The sequence below is a fragment of the Mus musculus genome, chromosome X (assembly GCF_000001635.26).
Source record: "Mus musculus strain C57BL/6J chromosome X, GRCm38.p6 C57BL/6J".
In the NCBI taxonomy this organism is placed as follows: Eukaryota; Metazoa; Chordata; class Mammalia; order Rodentia; family Muridae; genus Mus; species Mus musculus.
The window spans coordinates 138,832,661-138,853,040 of NC_000086.7; the positions used below are offsets into that span (position 1 = coordinate 138,832,661).

The 20,380-nt window shown below is 37.2% G+C and overlaps 1 protein-coding gene across 1 annotated transcript in view; it reads left to right on the forward strand.

The window, feature by feature from the left end:
- The window catches only part of Il1rapl2 (interleukin 1 receptor accessory protein-like 2), a 1,278,324-nt gene extending 1,261,907 nt beyond the window's left edge, over positions 1 to 16,417 (forward strand). The window contains exons 10-11 of the mRNA NM_030688.2: positions 1,868 to 2,038; positions 13,267 to 16,417. Of these exons, the coding sequence (NP_109613.1) occupies positions 1,868 to 2,038; positions 13,267 to 13,964 (869 nt within the window). The 3' untranslated portion in view covers positions 13,965 to 16,417. The remainder of the gene's footprint in view (positions 1 to 1,867; positions 2,039 to 13,266) is intronic.
- Positions 16,418 to 20,380: the final 3,963 nt, after the last annotated feature.

Sequence of the window (20,380 nt, forward strand, 5' to 3'; positions counted from 1 at the left end):
TTTAGGTAGGTTTGTGAGATGGGAAACGACGGTCTGGTCTGACAAGGGAGTTTGAGGTAGCAATACTATCTACCAAGAACAGTAAAATATACTCCGCTCATAGGAATAGAGTGTTTTGTCCTTTGGACTGTTTTATTCTTCCAGCTGTGCATCATCGGCAGCTTTGAGTCCCAGGTGAGTAATTATAGCTCGAGAAAGTCAGGGGCCTGCAGGTGCATCCTGTGCTTGATTGGAGCAAGGGCAGAGGTGCGAGCATTTCCAGGAGGTTCTTACATTAGCATTGCTGAAGAACATTTCCAATTCCAAGTAGAGTTTTATGTATAACAATGGAATGTGTCCAATTTGCAAGCCAAAAGATCTTCTCAACCATCCAGGACAGTATTTTTTTGGGTTCATGTGCTTCTAGACAAGCACGAATCCTAAGCAAGGTTTATAAGCCTTTTATAGTTATCGGGCATACTAAAATGTATTAAACTGTTCTCCTGGTCTCCTGTTCTGGTTATTGATGTTAAACTCCACCATCTTAACATCAATAACCAGAGCTCATTTCATTTGGAGGTAGCAAAGAATGGAATTGTACAAAGATTGGAACACAAATCCTGTATTAGAAGTTTCAGGAAGTTCTACCTACTCCAACAATAGGGCATGTACATCTTTCTTTATACCTATAGTTTATTCCTCCGCTCAGCCACTCGGACCAAAATATTAATAATGGGATAGGTTAGTAAATGCCTATTTTGTTTTATAAACTATCTTATGATAAAATCTTAGTTACATTCTAGTCAGATATGTTTAGTGGAAAATATTGATGTCTTTTAGAAATAAATGCTTACCAGTCTTTCAAAATCAATGTTTCCAAGAAACTGCTACTAGTAAGTGTTATTAGTTAATCTTGGACTTATGCTTACTAAACTAACTTTTAAAAAATTCTTTGCATAAGAGAATTTTGAGCATACAACAACTTTTCTGATCGGTTCCTACTAAAATATATAAGGACTAACTCAATAGATAGCTGTTTCCATTGATGTTTTGTGTTAAAATGCACATATACTTATACATTTGTACTTTAGACAGACTGGCTCTGAGCCAATATAGCAAAAGAGGCTAAAAATAAGCTTAAAAAGTACAGTTAACTCCATGACTAAACATGTGAAGAGACAACCTAATGTGGCCATATTGGAAGGAGGGATATTTTGAAACAAAGGCTTCTTTGGGAAGTTGTGTCAAATTACTTGGCTGAACAGGCAATAGATTTGTATAAAACCCAGCTGCTGTTTCTGCTATTTGGTAATGAACTGCTTTTTGTATATGAAGATGATGACACTAACCAACTGGATGTATGGCATATGCTAAGTACAGTCTCTAGGAGTGAAGCTGGATTACTTCAATCTTCCACAGTTTAGGGCCCAGCCCCTTTTGGATCTCATGCACATATTTGTGCAAACGAGGTATGGTCTGTGACTAAGTGGCACAGCCAAACCAACTGGCACATGAGGCACTTGAAGGCTTCACATCCATGACTCTGGCTTATTTAGTCCTGCATTCAAACACACTGAGATAATCAGTTACAGACATCATTGAATATCACAAATGCAGAGCCTCACCAAAAGGCACGAATAATAAATCTTTGTTCTCTTCTGTCCTGACTGTAAGGAGCCCATTTCATAATTGTTTTAGTTCATTTCATGTGAAATACTTTTGTTTAAATTGACAACATTACCTATAACACATGAATTCTTTTTCCACTTATTAAAGTTAGTCACCGATTTCAATGTTTATTTCTGCTCGTTAATTATCATAGACATCTAATAATAGTCAAAGGAAACCTTCTAACACTTTTTTGTTGTTGATACTGTTGCTCTTTAAGACAACAAGGAATATGATGCGTATCTCTCTTACACAAAAGTGGATCAAGATACTTTGGACTGTGACAATACTGAGGAAGAGCAGTTTGCTCTTGAAATACTGCCAGATGTCTTAGAAAAACACTATGGATATAAACTCTTCATCCCAGAAAGGGATCTCATTCCAAGTGGAAGTAAGTAACTTTGCATTTTGTATTTAAAATGTTCTGTTTCTTTCAGCAACTTCTATGGAAGCAAGCATGCCTCAAAGCCAACATTTTAGAAAATTGTTTCTCGTAGTAGATGGATTTTTTCCCCTCAAATCCAAATTGCTCCTTGTGTATGTTGTGACTTTAGAGCATCTGAAGTTTTATAACTTAAGTCTGTTTATAGAAGTTATACCATTAGTGTGGTATTTATTATATTGCTTTAATTTTTTGAGATAATAATGACACTTCGTTTAAAAACAAATTGTAAACTTCAGCAAAAGTTGCTTCAGTGTACTGCAGTTCCAAAGCTGGACTACTATCATTGTGTTTCTACTTATAACTACAATAAATGTCACTAATAACTTTGAATCTTTGCCTTTCATCCTTGTTATTCACTCTGCCTTGTCACTCATTCACAGTCTTATGGAAAAATCCACTTTTAAAGGTCTATGACGCCACTGGGAGCAGTATTTTCTGTATGTATTTAGTATTTAAATAAATTTTAAGATGTGCCAGACACTGTAGGTTTGAATGCTACTTTTCAGTAATGCTACATATTGAAAGCTACCCTTGAGCTTGCAGAGTAAATCGAATTTCGAGTAAAAATGAATGCTTTGTTCTGGTTAAAAAAACATGTGCTTTGTTCAGAACACGTACACGGTAAAATATAAGGAGAACCGATGCCTAAGAGATTATCTCTGCCCTCAAAGAGCTTTTAAAAATAATATTGAGGGAAAAATCAAGGGACTATAACATATTTGAATATGTGTCTGTTAAAATTCTTAAAATGCTAATTTATACAATATGATGTTTACAAAATAAAAAGCTTTCTCTTTAGACTTGGTGGCATTTAAGATAATTTCACATATGTTATCACATTTCATATTTATCTTTGTGTGTGTGTGTGTGTGTGTGTGTAAATGAGAGAGAGAGAGAGAGAGAGAGAGAGAGAGAGAGACAGAGTGTTTATGTGCTGATCTTCTAGATGAGGAAACAAGGGCTCAAAGAAGCCTGAGATGGCATGGCTGTCAAAAACAGAGCTAGAAATAGACGATTGACCTCACTCTACTAGACCATGCCGTTCCTCAGTCATCAGTTCATTATGCCCATTAAGCTAACAAGAGACAAGCAGGAACCAACTGTGTTTTGATTATTTCCCTATTTTTTTGAGTGCATTTATTACTATGTACATTTAGTGCACATTGAGTGATCAAAAGAAAACAATATAGACAAGCCCATTTCCTTTCTCAGTTAAACTGTCTCCCAGCTCATTCTCCCCATGGTATCTCTATTCATTTGTTTTGTGATTTCATGACTTGGATTGCAATTCTATAGCAATCGAAGCCAAAGAAATATCCTGATGCCACAGAGTCATTTTATGCCTCAATGTCTTTCTCCCAAATCATGTCCCTTGTGTTTGTTTCATTCTCACCTCGACTGTGATGGCTTAGACACTAATTTTAGTATTCCAACAGTAGTAATTATATCTCTATTTCCTTTTACTTTCACTGTTCCACATAATCCATTAATATGTGCACATCCCCCAAAAGTGCCAAAGCAGTGTTTGACAAACTTTGATTTTTTTTTTTTTTTTTTTACTATTTCTGTCAGGATAGAATGCACAAGCCTTCCCTCAATTCATTTGTAATTAGCTGCTCACCTGCATTTTTCTCTTACCAACCATTTTATTTGCTACCTACCATTACCTGTACTCAAAGCCTCCACTCTAGCCAAGTTATGCCTACGATATGTATTGTGTGTTCCTGCACTGTTTTTGTCCACATTCGCCTTATGTGCCTTTGAAGACTCTTGATTATTTTCCATATCAGTTAATAATAATGCTCTCTCCAGCCCTCAGTTCCTGCTGGATATATACTTTTGACCTTTAGACCTATGCCATTATATTTTTTTTTGGTCTTATAACTTTAGGTAGCTCTCCATTTAGTTTTATATTACCAATATCATTATAAGTCCCTTGGATAATACAGTGTATTTCATTTATCTTCATAATAGTATTGTGATTATGAAATAATATTAAGATTTAAAGTGATCGAGTGCCTCATAACTATTGATTTTGTTTCAGCGGTGTTAGGTTAAGAGAAGAAAAAGAAAAGAGAAGAGAAGAAAAGAAAAGAAAAGAAAAGAAATGAAATGAAACAAGAACTTCACTTTTTGATTTTTTTGTTTTAAAAAGGTTTATTAATTATATGAAATTTTGATCATATTCTTTCCCTCTTACCCAGCTACTCCCAGATTAGTGTACTAAACAAGATGTCTAAAATATGTGTCACTCTTGTGCTTAATCTGTTACAAGCCTGAATGTATCCAGGTGTTCCATGTAGGACATGGGTGCTGTTGGCACTGGAAATGGCTGTAACGCCTCAGAACTCAGCTCTTGGGGCTTATGTTCAATCAGAGGATTACGCATCAAATGCAGCAGTGAGTTGATAGTCCATAGACTATCATTTTCATAATTTTTGAGATTTCACAGTCATCAGAATGGCTGGAGACATGACCCAGGGTAGATGGTACAGGGTAGATGGAACAGAGGAAATTTCTTTTTCACTGTCAACCATTTGAAAAACTATGCAACTTTTAGATGCAACCACTGGAGGGTGTTTGCTTTTAATCCTTCCTTCCTGAACTAGGGAATTCATGTTCTCTGAATGCCGATTTGCGAGTATAACCTGCAGAAGTTCTTTAAAAGGCTCTTTGACAATTTTTCTTTTCCATCAACATTTTGGTGCTAGCTGAGCAGTCACCATGTCACGATTAACGAGTTTTTCCTTGGCATTTTTAGCACGCATTCAGGAAGTCGATGAAGTATATGAATAATATACTTGATTTACACATGAATGACAGAGTAGAACATTTTGGACTTGGTGCATGCATGTTATTAAAGACGCTTCTGTGGTCTGAATTTGCAGCCATTGGTACAGATTTAACAGGTTATGCTATATAAATAGAGACACATTCCTGTAGGGGGAGGGAAACCTAGTTACAATATTGTATGCTGCTTTTGTCCCTTATATCTTATTTAATGCATGTTGACCTAAGACTATTCCTTTCTTCAAAAGTAGCATTAAGACCTTTGAGGACTATAAATGCAAACTTGATACGATCCTTCTTAATCTACAATAACTCTCTATGAATCAAATGAGTTAAAAAGGTGCTCCCTTTTATGTATGTTCAATCATTGTTCTCTGCCTTTCCCACAGTGCCCCACAAAAGCCCATCAACTCAAAATGTTTCCGCAGAATTTTAAAGTGCAGGAACCTCAGTCTCAGTCTCTCTTGTTCTCTCTCCCTCCCCTTCTCTCCCTTTTCCCCCATTACGAATTCTCAGAAAGCTCAGATCTAAAGATGTTGATCTTCCAGATGAATTGGTGTTGTCTATATTCTTTTACCACATGCCTATTGAGAAATTGTTGTTGTGTGGCTGCTAGGAACCGTAGAAATGAGAATATTGAAACAAACATTTTCCCTAAATGCTGAGACCAGGTCTTCAGATTTGGGACATTATTTTCCTGGCAATAACTATGTTTCCATTCTTGAACCAGTGGCCAAGATCTTCTTTATGTTTTCTCAGGTTAGGTGCCTAAATGTGGCAAGAATTTGTACTTTCCAGTAAGTTTGGTCTATTTCTTCCCAGACTAGAAACATCTGTCCCTAGAACAGTGAAAGCAACTTTGTTGCCAACAAGCATCTGTATGTCAGAAGTGACAAGCAACCAAAAGAAAGCCAGATAGAAAACACCCTACTCAAACTGCCTAGAGACACAAACTAGAGAAGTAGAGATTTTCTCACCCTTGCAGCTGCTGAGTTTTGTGGTGTAAAGTACCCTACACAGAGCACATTGTGTTCATGGGGCCTAGTGGATCCTTGAGGAATGAACAGATGTGCTCTGAAGCTGACATGTGACCAACAAAACCCAGCTGTGCAACTGAGATCTTGAAATTGAGGACATTTTTGGATGAGGACCATTTAGCCTTTCGGACCCATCTTCTCTCAGAGTTTCTGCACGTAATATGAAGCATAAAAGTATAAAAAGTTACGGAATCAGACTGAAGTCTGCTGGTTAGAAAGGGACAAGACCATTCTAAGACAAAGAAATAAAATGGAAGAATCTATCCTACAGTCCTTATTTATCTTTAAAAGACAAAAAGTGAGTTTCTTAAAAATTTATGGACAATATTTATAAGAGTGATGACTCAAGCTGATTCTAGAAGTAGCTTTGAACAAAAGTATAATTGTGTGAGTGGCACCTTAAAGAAGAAAGATAATTCTTCATGGGCACAACCTCAATTTCCCCCTTTTATGAATAGAAAGATTTGGAAGATCTCTACACGAACTATTTATGCATGATTACGGCAGAGAAAGACACTAGGGAGGGAAAGATTATTATGCATATGACTGAACATGCCCCTTGAAATTATCTCTAAATTCGACCTCAGATGTCAATTTTTTTTTTACTTGTCTTCACGCTTCTGTGAAGTTCTCTTACGCAGGAATCCTAGCTCTTTTTCACGAATTTCACAGGAAATGTTTCTCTTATTTCATGTATGTGTTACCCTTTCCTAATCTTCGGGATTTTAATGACTAGGACTGGTCATGTGATAGTTCTGACAATGAAATGACAAATGACTAGAGAATCCATCAGCTGTCAGGTGATCCCTAGTGACTTCTGAAGTGAGGCATGCAAAAATATTTTGGTACAACGGCCCTGTAAGTAGTCACTGCCAATAGTCCCTAGAATCGCTGAACAGATTGGACACAATTCAAGAAAGTTGTCTTTGGGGAGTAATAAAATCCCTTTCCAGGCAATCTAATGTCTGTGACCTAAAAAGTGTGAGGCAGAGGTGACATGTACAACCAATGAAATTTAAAACATTGAAATTTACTCTCCTGGAATAAAATTAGGTGTCTTGACAATTTCCTTCATGCTAGAGACAATCAAGAGCAGAAATTGTATTCTAATCAACTCAAATTTTGCTAAGGTTAAATGGACTAGTTTTCTCATCAACATTTGAGGTAGAGGTTAGAATCCATTGTACAGATTTTTAATCAGCAAATGAAGAGTTTAAAGCACAGAAATGTTTTAAATCAAATGAGCAGGATAAAGTCTTGGCACTTAAGGAAATACAAAAAAAAAAAAATCTCCATAAGCAGTAATAGCTTTGTTCCAGAGTCAGTAAGTGACACTATCGTGAATGAGTTACATATGCACGTTTCTAGGACTGTTAAGCCCTAGGAGAAGAAGGGGGAAGGAAGACAGAACATGAGCATTCTGTAGGCCTGTGAAGCTCCACTTTATCTTTCTCTGAGTTGTCTTCAAATGTGAAAAGATGTAGACACCATTCCCACGGGTGAAATGCAAAAGCATGTGTGAAGAACTCGAAGAACTCACTACCAGAAATAAGGCCACCGAATTCAGACACGTAAGAAAATAAAGTTTCCCTCAACACAGACGCTCGCAGTAAAATCTAAGCTAAGTGTCGATTTACCCACTAATCATATTTCACGCGGTTCTTACTCTTGTCAGTCAAGAATGAACTTCCTGCTGCAGAAATGCAACCCTGCTATCTACTTAAGGACTTGAGAAATGTAGGGAAAGGGGAAGGTTTTGTAGGGCACGTAGTATCACACATGGGAAGCACGAGTGTCTATAGAATTATACACATGCACCTGGTCCAAGGAAAATGGTAGAATCTGTCTCTGTAGCAATAAAGGACAGAATCCTACAACTGTCACAGGGGACTCAAGATGCCAAAGCTTTCACATCAGTCAATGTACAGTCAACCTGTATGACAATTCTGGTAGTATTTCTTACAACCATCTCAAATCCAAATAATACTTCGAACTAAATGGTAATAAAAATTATCTCACTAGAAGCCTCTTGGTATGACAAGGGTCTGAAATTGTTTTCCATCATAAGATGATGTATTAACCTGTATTTTTATAGATTCTTTTTGATGTTTATTAGTTAACTAATGTTCACCAAAAACTGATGGAGTATTCTATGCTTTGATGCATCCCATCTCACTCTAATGATACACTTTGGTGTAATCGGTGTATCTAATTATGACTTTACGCATACCCAAGTCTTGTCCTTTAAATCTGGCAGAGAACTGAATTATTCTATGCCTAGACCCTATATATTTGATTTTTTAACTTAAAAAATATGCCATATACTCTGATAATAACCTCAATATAACTGAAAGTACAAATACAAACAAACTTACAATACCTAATTAATCAGTTTGCAAAGTCCTAAGGTCAGTACCTAGAAGGTTGACCATGAAAGGCTCTGCTAATATGGAGTTTTATTATCTCTCTCCATCTACAGCCAGCCCAGAGCCTTGAAGTGCAAAGGATACTGCCATACATATTCCTCTAGATGCAGTTAATTAGGACTGCTACTCTTTCTGTTTCTGTTTTATTTGTGTTTCCCCTTTCATTATGCCCTTTGCTTTATTAAAACAAGCATAATTGATGTTCCCATCACTTTTCTTTAATATAATCCTACTTCTATAAATAAGTGCACTTTGGTTTTCTTTCAAAAACACTCCCGAAAGGGATTTTTAAATCCAATTTACTATAATTTTAATACGGTTTTAGAAAGTCACATTCATTGATTTCCACCAATAATGATGTTACCAGTGTATACACAGCCAAAGGAGGGTCTAGTGACGTGGCATTGTCTTTGATAAGGTGTTGCAAACAGCCAATCCCTGGATGAAAAGGGAGATGCTTCTTGACATTGGCCCATTGAATGAGGATTTTTTTTTCCTACCCTAACTTAAGCTCCTCCATCAAAATTCCACTGAAGCTTTTTTTTTCTTTGCCTAGTTGTGAAGGTCATGAATAGGTCAAATGTGCTTGGATTCGGTCTGTGCTCTCATACTCTCGAGAGAAATGAGGTTTTCACCACAGCCTGCTTTGCTCTTCTCTGCCATCAGAAGTTAGGTAAAACCGAAAGGTGCAAAAAGACATGGCACCATGACCTTTTATTGAAGGGGTAATTATATGTGTTTATGGGGAAGCATCTTTTAAGAAATTTTTCCCTACTCCATTGCTAAATTTGTGTGAACAAGTCAGGGTAAGATGTAGTGAGTATTCATATGTTCTGAGGATTTGGGAATTTTTTTTTGAAAAATGTTTCTTTATTATCATGTTGTGGTAACAAGCTTTGAAATACATTTTCTGAAGGCTTCTAAAATGTCTCCCACAAAACCACAGCCTACCAGGGCAAGCCTGACTGCCTGTTGGAGACTGTGTTTTGAACCAGCAATGTTATAACTTGATACCTGTTTCTTCTTAGTTTATTTGGAACTGTTCCAAACCTAACCACACTGCCTGGTCTATAATTCAGGTGCGGCAAATCTTCTCTATAAAGGTCAAGTTAGTAAATATTTTAAGATTTGTGGATCACATATGCTCCCCCTTGCATCATGTTCATCTTATTCATCATCCAAAAAAAAAAGACACTTTCAAAATGTAAAAAAAAAAAAAAAAAAAAAAAAAGTCACTCTCTTTCCATGGGCTACCCAAAACCAGGCCCTGGGTTTTAGAAGATCTAGTTTAAAATCACAGTCATTAAATATCGATATACCACCCTGAGGTAAGGGGTGAGTTACCTTAAGCACTTGCTTCATATGTAGAGCCAGCCAACAAGGACTCCCTGGCTAAGTACTAACATGTAAATTATTGGGACCATGCCTCTTTGTTTCTTCTCCATTATATACATTTTTGCAAGGCCATTAGATTCTTGGTTTTTTCCTAAGGGAAAAGAGAAAGGCTAAAAGGAAAAGGGGAACCAAGAGGAAGTCGGGGGAGGGGCAAGAATGAAATGAAGGAACCTGAAAGCAGTGAAAACAAATTAAAGAAAGAAGGAAAACTCGGAGCTTAAAAGGAAAAGCTAGAAAAAGCAGAAACGAAGAAGAAAGGCAGAGCAAGTGGTTGAAAGAGGTAAATTAGAGAGAGAAGGGAGAAAAACACAGATTGAGCCAGACTGTGAGAGCAAGAGCACAGGCTCGCCTTCTTTTCCACAGAGCCAGGCAGCTCTTAGCGGCACCTCCCCAGCTGCTTTCAAACCCTGAGGTTGCTGCCCAGCCACTGATCACCATCCCAAGAAGTGAAATGTGGGCTTCACATCTGAAAACTTCCACTTGCTTTTTCACCAAGTGAAATGGAACACAGAATTCAAGGTCCAAGCAAACGGCTTGTGTTTTCTTTGGGACACTTGGGCTATTTCTACTCAGGGAAAATTTTGATGTACTGTCTAACTCCAGTGCATATGATTAATGTATATATAGGGCAAACCAGGATAATTCCATTTTTTTTTCTTCCACAGCAGGTTTTCAGCCCGAATTATCTGGATGCTTGCCTCAACTCTCCACTAGGCTTTGCCAGGATAAGCAGAGCCAATGTAGTATGTCGGAGACTGGGAGCACTCCCTCTCTCCAAGACTCCCTTCAACACCCACACCCTGTGCAGCTGAGCAGAGTGGAACTGTCCCAAGAAATTTCTTCTGGGGGCAAAAGTTTCCAAGATGCCCCTAAATCCCTAAATGCATTCTGCTTAGCTGTTAAAAGGGAAAACATAATAGATATGTGAACAGGGAAAATTATATTAATGGGAAAAATATTTTACCCTCTTCCTTTATTTCCCATCCCAGAAAGAGACCATCAAAGCAAAAGTCTATGATAGATCAATTAAATCAATTGCTGATTGACTTGTAATGTATCTTTATACCTAAATATATAGATATAGAGTTTGCTTTTAAAAAAAAATATGACTGGGCACTTGAGAGCCTTTTATGAGACATGCAAGTGGAGTCACGGAAATTATCTTTATGACTTCTGCTGTCTCTTCTTTCTGACAACTGCTGTTTCCTCTTGAGATGACAGGAAGTTTTGCAGAGTTCATTATCCCCCTTCTTCGATCACCTGGCCCAGCCATAACAATTGTCTGTAAGCATCTTTTTCCTGCTCTAAGTAATTACTTTTTAACTAGTTCTTGAAGAAATTCACATGAGATGTGATCATATCCACCAACTTCCCACAACTCCGCCCAGATCTCTGTTTCTATAAGTGTCTTTAGAAAATAGCCTGACATAAAAAAAAAAAAAATAGTGTTGGTCTTGGGAGTGTATTTACTGTGACTACTGCAAAGGTTTGTACACTACTTTTTAAATTTCCAAAGTCTGAGCTGCACTCGAGGAGACAAGATAATTAGTGAAGTTGAGTCTTGGAGAAGAAATTATACCAAACATTTCTATAAATTTTCAATGAATATATGAATATCTCTACTTGATAAAAGTATGTCCTTGTGTATTTTTTCACCACTACCATGATTCTTAGCATGGGATTTGTTTTGTTTTATTTTTTTTTGTTGTTTTGCAGAAAAAGGTGAAAAGAATCATAGTAAAGATGCATGATAGTTTATTTTACTGTAGCTCACAAATCCAACTTCTAATGATGAAGCTTCCCGCATAGCTTCTTTCTTTTTTGGAGCAGGCAGTAAGGAAGAAAATGAAGAGTCAGAGCTGTTGATACACTGGGACAGTGCCTTTCCACTCTAGTGAAACTTTCCACCTTTCTGTCCATTTTGTTTCATCAAACCTCTCAGGGACAAACCTCCCCACTGCCCTGGAGATAATGGTTTTGGAGATTACACTGCCAGCTTTTCCTTGTGAATAGATAATCTCCAAAGGATAACACTAAAAATTATTGAGAAGTTGCACCCCAACTTAGTCGGTAGCCTCATCCTCTAACATACTATCAAATGTACCTACTGCATGAGAACATGCTGAAATAGATTTATTAACATAATTAAATACTTATTAATCTTTTAAAAATAATTAACAAGAAATTGTTTAATGGACAGTTTCATGGATTTTTTGAAGGTCTATTTTGTTGTTGCTGCTGCTGTTGTTTATAAGCGGAGTGCACAGAAATGTTGCTCATTGTTGCTTTTGAAAGCTTTCCCGCTGCCAAGTGGTGAAAATACGATCCTGGAAAAAAAAAGAAGGTCATCTGAAAAATGTGCATCTGTGGAATAAGTTTCTCTTTTCAAATGGCTTGTACCAAGCTGTTTGATGTCCCCCGTGCTATGTGCCGAATGTGACCGTTCAAAAGCAATCAGTAACCTGGGCCAGATTCGAGGTGACAACTGTTGCTATGCCTCTGTAAGCACTGCTTCTGCTAGAATATTAGTACATTAGACAGGGCCCTGAGCTCTGCTTAGTAAACACTGCTTTCTGATGCAGCACCCGTGTCCAAGTCTCCATTTGTTAACAACGCACATGTGTATAGGCTTTACTTTATGGCAGATGAGACTGTGAGAAGTGGGATTTCTAAAGGATTAATGTATGGGATAAACAAACCTAGAGGTAATTGAGTCGTGTCCTATCATAAAGAAAGCCATAACATAGTCACCTCACTTTCTGAGTTACAACACAAAGTAATTTATAAGTATCTAGCCTTCTTCCCCCTCTACTGCTAATTCCAACCTTCATTCTTCATTCTTAAAGCAGTAGAATGTTCCTACTTAACTCATGAACACCAATCACTTCTCTATCTATTGGTTTGAAGGCCAATGTTAGTCCTAATGTTGCAAATGGCAAAAGGTATTCTGATAAATCAGGTAACTGTGATTCTAAAAGAGATCACCAACCATCTGCCTCACAATCTCTCATGTTGGTAGCACACACACATAGCTTCCATAATATTTAGCAGTTGAAATAGGGGTCATGTGTACCATTATTACTTTTAGCTAAAAATTATAAAGAGAAAACCCAGAAAGAAAAGAAGCACACCAAAATCAACAGAAAAATAACTATTTATTAAACGGTTTCTTTTCACCTTTCATCAACTGGTTAATGACTTGTTCACTTAAGAGTACTAACTATTCTGGAAGTTTGCCTTGAGTTGAGTGATTAAATAAACCAAAAGTGCTGAACTACACCTGAACTCTGAAGAAGCAAAAGTGTGTGTCATCAGTACACTGTAAGTAATGATAAGGCTACAAAAAGGATTTACCCAGGTGTTTATAATTTCTTAACTGTTGCAGAAATGTTTTCTTTCTTTCTTTTTTTTTCTTTTTTTGAGAAACTATAATGGACTTTATTTAAAGCCTGGGTCTAGAATGCAAGCCTAATGCTTTAAAGACAATGTCTTTGTTTTACTCTTTCTCTCTTTCTGTGATTTATAGCATATATTGAAGATCTCACAAGATGTGTTGAGCAAAGCAGACGACTTATTATCGTGCTAACTCCAGACTATATTCTCAGACGGGGATGGAGTATTTTCGAACTGGAAAGCAGACTCCATAACATGCTAGTCAGTGGAGAAATCAAAGTGATTTTGATTGAGTGTACAGAATTAAAAGGGAAGGTGAATTGCCAGGAAGTGGAATCACTAAAGCACAACATCAAACTTCTGTCACTGATCAAGTGGAAGGGACCCAAAAGCAGCAAATTAAATTCTAAGTTTTGGAAGCACTTAGTGTATGAAATGCCCATCAAGAAAAAAGAAATGCTATCCCACTGCCATGTTCTAGACTCTGCCGAGCAGGGGCTTTTTGGAGAACTTCAGCCTATACCTTCAATTGCCATGACGAGTACCTCAGCCACAATGGTGCCATCGCAAGCTGATCTCCCTGAGTTCCATCATTCGGATTCAATGCAAATGAGGCACTGTTGCAGAGGATACCAACACGAGATGCCAGCCAACACCCTGTCAGTACCCTCCTTAGGCAACCACCACACTTACTGTAACTTGCCACTGACACTACTCAATGGACAGCTACCCCTTAACAACTCCTTAAAAGAGACTGAGGAATTTTCAAGGAACAATCCCCTACTGCCATTAACATCCAAAGAGCTTAGCTTCACCAGTGATATTTGGTAGCGGAAAACAAAAAATCTCAACTCCTCAGAACAGCTATATGAGAATATGAAATTTCGGCTACAGTGAGAATAAATTACACCTAAAAACATTAAGGTGCTGAAAATGTGAAGAAAAAGGCACAACAATCATGTTTGTACTTAAATATTTATTATTTAAATTTATAGAGTAGTAGGGGAATAAAAGGTCTTGCTTTTGTAGTGTGGCACCTTGTCACAATGTACAGATTTGATTTTTTTCTGGAAAAAAATTGAATTGTGTCCTTTTCAAGTAGGTTTTATGGCACCATATGGACTGCCCATACTTAGCATTTAAACAGTATTTTTCATAAAAAAAAAAATAAGAGAAAGAAAGACAGACAGACAGACACACAGAAGGAAAGAAAGAAAGAAAGAAAGAAAGAAAGAAAGAAAGAAAGAAAGAAAGAAGAAGGAAAGAGGAAGGAAGAAAGAAAGAAAGAAAGAAAGAAAGAAAGAAAGAAAGAAGGAAAGAAAGAGAGAGAGAGAGAGAAAGAAAGAAAGAAAGAAAGAAAGAAAGAAAGAAAGAAAGAAAGGAAGGAAGGAAGGAAGGAAGGAAGGAAGAAAGAAAACTTGAAATTTTCACTGAATTTAAAGAGTCTGAATGAAGGTTTAAGGGAAAAGAGAACTTCTATAAAGTGACTGAAAGCGTCTGAGAATTGTACAGGAACAAAACAGATTGAGGCAGCCAATTGGAAGACTATCCAAGAAGATCTGTTGAGAAAATGATTGAAACATTTGCATCTTCTTCAATATAATAGACAACTCTTGTAGACTAAACCAACAGCTTGTAACAATAGCTTTTAATTCTAATAGACAAGCACATCAACTGTACTCAAACTGGTAGGTAGGTCAACTATGCACATTTCTTCATCAAATGAATAGATAGCTCTAAGATCTTTAAAAATGATTTTTAGTAAAACGTATGACTTTCTGTATCATTAGAAAAAACATTTTGCAACTTTAAAAAATACATCTTAAAGTGCACAATTTATTGTTTCTGTAAACTTTCACATTTAGATGTGGATTTTCCCCCAAAACACACTTACCATCTTCTCTAAGATTTATGTGAAGATGTAGGCATTGCCCTACTTGTTTTTCAGCCTCATTGCAAGTTGAGCTTAAATATATATTGACTGAAAATGTCTGCAGTTGAAGAGAAGTAACGACTATTCAGAAATGTTGAGCTAAGTGATTTGAGTTTACTAGTGGTAGAGCAGTGACTGCAGACTTGCTCATTTGCAGCATAGTTGTGAAATAGACTTCTATTCTGTACACTATATGCACAAGGCTCCAGCAGAAGTATCTCTATTCCTGGTGCTTCAAAGAATATATTTAGTAGACTGAGCTTGTTCATCTTCATACAGAGACTGGGACTGCACTATATCAGCACATCATTGTGAATAACCTTTCTCCTGATGGTTGTATGGAACGTATCCCTCTTCTAGGATTCATTGTGGATCATGACTTTTTGTCACTTAATTTGGTGTCCTCTCCCACCTTATACCTGGTGGTGGTGGGGATCAACTGCTTAACTGCTTCTCAAAGTTGATTCAGAAATTGTACGAATGGTTCTTACAGAAAATCCTTGTACAATTATGAAAAAAGATGATATATACAATGTGTAAAAATTAAGACTTTGTTTACCCCTTGTGATTGTGAGACCCAAAATTATTATCAAATAGGAGAAAATATGCTTTGACGAGATTTGTCTCTAATTGCTTTCCATGGTTGCTTCCCTGTGATCCATCAGTGCTGTGAAATTACTTATTTCTCTGTTGCTTTTCTACATCTTATCTGTTCAGAAAATCCATTTTTGGACCAAAACCTTGGAAGTTTCACAGTGATATATGTTTATTTTACAGGGAGACATCAGTTGCTCCTTTGAAAAGTCCTGTTCACCATATGTGGGTATTTCATAGATGTGTTTTTCCCCAAGAATAGAAACTTCAGAAAAAAAAAACTATAGGTATTTCAAAATGAAAATCTATCAATTCTGAAGTGTTTTCCAAGTGTTATAAAGTTGTATTTATTCTGGGTGTTCTTTAATGCTATGTGTAATGACTAAATTAATAATCTGCATGAAATGAGTGGTACATGTTTTAAGTGGACAATTGTACTTTTTCCTATTTTATTTTTCACAGAAATCTAGATGAATTCAAATAGAATGTTCAGTCATATTTTTAAACTAATAGTTCTGTATTGAGCATGCCAGTTCTGAAAATATAACGTGGGCCTCTTTACTTCCTTTATTTACAATGATTAAACGTGGGTAGCAATTTGAGTTGGCTGGCCACAATGTGTCCCTTCACTGCTTGTAGGTACTCAGAAACACAGCATTCACACTTGTCCTGGGGAACTTGACAAGAAACCTTTTCTACCATTTTCAGGAAATAATGTGTACACTATCTATAAAAATTTATTTCTAGATGGCAATTCAAAATTTAATTTTCATCTGAGTTTTTTTTAAGAGATATGACCCATAAGAGTATAAGACATGTTTCATCTAGAACACAATGTATGCTTCCAGTTGCTTTTACAGTGAGACTTTTCCTTTCCAACTTTTCTCTGAATCTTGGAAATCCAGGCAAGCTTGGTTACAACTCGTCCTTACACACTCAAAACAAATTTATTCTTATTAAGTTACTGCATGCAAACACATTTATCTATTGAATTCTAAAGGCGAAACCTTCTGAAAACCAAAAGGAAGCATAGTAAATGATAGATATGTAGAAATCAAAACATTCCATTGAGAATAAACACTACTCAAGGATATGATACAGGCAGCATGTTCGTCCATTCCATTTTAGCAAAATATGACTTCTAGATGGGTTTAATAAACATGGTCTCTGGTCTAATCAGAGAGAGAACAATATAGCTGTGTGGTTTCTGAAAACATGATATCACTCTCCACTACTCCCAACCCTCAAGTCTGTCCTACTTTCGAGAATTCATTCAAAACTACGACAGAGAGACATTGTCAAACTTCTAAGAAGACTTGAATCCAGAGTAACGTTATGTAAAAGGTAAATATTTTGGATGTGGATGAAAGGTTAATATTGTGCAGTTTGAGGCTGCTAAAAGGATGCAGGGGGAAGTGTGAGCAGTTCAGTTGTGAAGAGAGTTCAGAAGGAGCTGAGATGGAAATGAATAGTAACCAAATGATTGCAATGTCATTGGTTAGAAAATTGTGAGAAGAGAGAGAGAGAGGGAGAGAGAGAGAGAGAGAGAGAGAGAGAGAGAGAGAGAGAGAGAGAGAAGAAGAAGAAGAAGAAGAAGAAGAAGAAGAAGAGGAGGAGGAGGAGGAGGAGGAGGAGGAGGAGGAGGAGGAGGAGGAGGAGGAAGAAAATTCTGGAGCTGGAGAGATGGCTCGGTGGCTGAGCACTGACTGCTTTTCCAGAATACCTGGGTTCAATTCCCAGCACCCACATGGCAACTCACAATTATCTATAAGTCCAGTGTCCAACACCCTCACACAGATCTACATGCAAACAAAATGTCAATGCACATAAAATAAAATTTAAATTTTTTAAAAGAAAATTCTAACAAAAATAGGAAGGTATGTCTCTGAAAATTGTGGTATTTATAAGGCTTACGAGTATCTAGAATCAGTGGTCTAAAGCCGTTGCTTTCTTTTGATATTTGGTTTTAAAAATAAACAAATGCACAGCTTGAGAAAATGGCTTCCGTTTGGAGGTTGGGAAGTATCTGTTTTGTCAGTGTGAGACTTGAGTTCAAATCCTCACCTCCTGTGTAAAGGAGGTATATGTGGACCCATCACTGGACGCTAGAGAGATAAAGATACTGTGACCTAGCTAGTCATAAAGACTAACTGAGAGGTGAAGTTTTGCTATAAGAGCCTGTCTCAAGGCAGGAAGTTAGAGAAGTTGGAGAAGACACCAATATCCTGAAAATCACACCTAAAATCTTCACAGTCCTTGTAATCATTTTGCAAGGTAAGGTAATGAACTGATAAAACCACGTTCAAAGTTAAGGTAGAAAATTATTGTATAGTGATGAGATGAATATGAACACTCCAAATCAATGTGACTCTTTTGGGGGGAGTGAAGTTACTGTTGAAGATTTTCTGGCTCCGATTCCTCTCTTCCTCATCCATTTTGTTGTGAGATGCCTGATGCTTTGAGTATTAAGGCTCTCTGATAAATGTATAAAAGAGTTTGAGAAGCCTAGTGTTTCCCTTGAAATGCTGTCATATCGAAGTTACCTTTTAAAAGCACTGAAATCAGCCACAAGCAATTTCAGAAGAATATTTATCACTCCACTTAATGACTGGGTAAACAGAACTTGTAAAATTGTGTACAACCACCTACATTTGTTTTTCTCCACACCCACTGCTGTTTTCCTAACTATATTTTCTCCAGATGGTGCTACGGTCAATTGTGAAATTTATTGAGTGCCTGTTCTATATACTGTCTAGTGCATCAAATGTCATAGGAAATTTTTTAAAAATCACAATTATTATTCTCAGAGAGTTTATACATCACACTGGTGAAGAAAGCAGTGTATGCAATGCACCTCTCAGTACAGGGAAATTAGTATTTGCATTTGAATAGTAAGTTAAGTGGATTCTGTATTGACTTGGGTAAGAGGTAAGTTTGGCGTGGTGAAAACAGCAAAGAAAATGGGAATTTCTCACATATAGAGCATAGCACATGTGAATACTGAAGGAAGAATGAGAAAGTGCTACTCAAGTGATAGCAGGAACAGAAATCTGAACACGACTGGGAGGAATGTTAAAGCATCCATCTGAGAGCCTGAGAGCCAGCAGATTTAGGGAGAATCAGGAAGGGGAAGGGAATGGAAGCTGGGAAGCCATTTATGAGACTATTCTCACAGTCCAGTTGAAGAGGGAGCTAGAGATAAGTGGTGACCTTAAACCTCAGCAAAGGGCAGACTGAGAAGAAGGACTAGGCAGGATATAGTGATGCAAAAAGTGGGGGGGGAAAACCCTAAGCAATTCAATGATCAAAAACAGTAGTCAGATCAGAGGAATTTTGGGAGTGTTTAACCCATGCTTTAAACTGAACATTCCAGCACAACCAGGGTCAGGAGAAAGCACAGAGCTAGGCACAACTGCTCCTGAAATACCCTATGAAGCATTTGAAAGAAAGCAACTCTCTGCAATGGCAAAGTGCTTCTTAAATCTGGCTTAGAAACACGTACATTCACTTCACTTGTAATTCCACATTCACAAGGAAGAGAAGGATTGAATTTTGTTCTCCAGTACCACTGTCTGCTTCTATTTAAATTCCAGGTCTCATTTTAAAATAAAGAATTGGGACCTTGAAATTAAAGCATTGAAATGATTTAGTCATGACCAGCAAGATGGCTCAGTGTGTAAATGTACTTTCTGCCAAGCCTGACTACCTGAGTTAGAGCCCTGGATACCACATGCTAGAAGTGGAAGAACAACTCCCACCGAATCTCCCATTCCTCTCTACTTGCAACTACCCAGAAGAGGAAGGAGAGAGAATGAGTGAGAGAGAGTTAGACAGAGACACAGAGACATGGAGACACAGAGAGAAAATAAATATGTTAAATGTAAGCAAAGAACAATAAGAAGTGAGTTTCTGATGATCAGTAGTCTCATCTCATTCCTTGCTAGAGCCCCAGTACCCAAAATAGGGCACATGACGTTGTTGTTTAAATGGGAAAGGAAACCTGGGAGGTTCTGTAAAGACCATTACAAAATAAGACGCATTATCTTTCGGTCAGTAACTTTACAATTTAACAGAAGAGAGGAAATGCATGAGATTATCTCTCTACATCCTGTTTGGGACGAGGGTTTTACGATTCTAACTATATTTGTGGTGGGAGATCAAAGATTCTTAAAGATTCTGCCAGTTACACAAATCATTATTCCTCAAAAGATTCAGACAGTTTCATTCTATGAGGCCACCCAATATAGCTTTTTGCTCCTAACCACAACATCCCTTTCCCTAAACACATACTTTATATGCCCACTCATTGCCAACAAAAACTTCTTTTTTTCCAAAGGTTACTTTTATACATATAATTATTAGTCTAGGTGGAAGAATAAGGATTAGATTAGCCTCATTTACTGGGCACAGGGTGAGACCCACCAACAGATCTACCAATGAATTCAGTATGTAGAAATACCTCAGTTTCTATTCTCTTCCAGAGAATTTTCCAAGCAGTAAATAAGCCAAGAATTTTTCACCATCTTGATAGAGAGGTTGTGTGAAAACACCTAGAAACCAGAGCAGTTTCATCTATTTTGAGCTAGGGAAAAAATTCCTTAGCATTTCTATCCCTTTTCGTAATTTGAAAAATAAACACATATAGACGGGTGTTGGGAAAATTGTAGGCAAAGTGCTTAGAATAGTACTTTGCACAGCCTAAGAATTATATTGCTGTTAC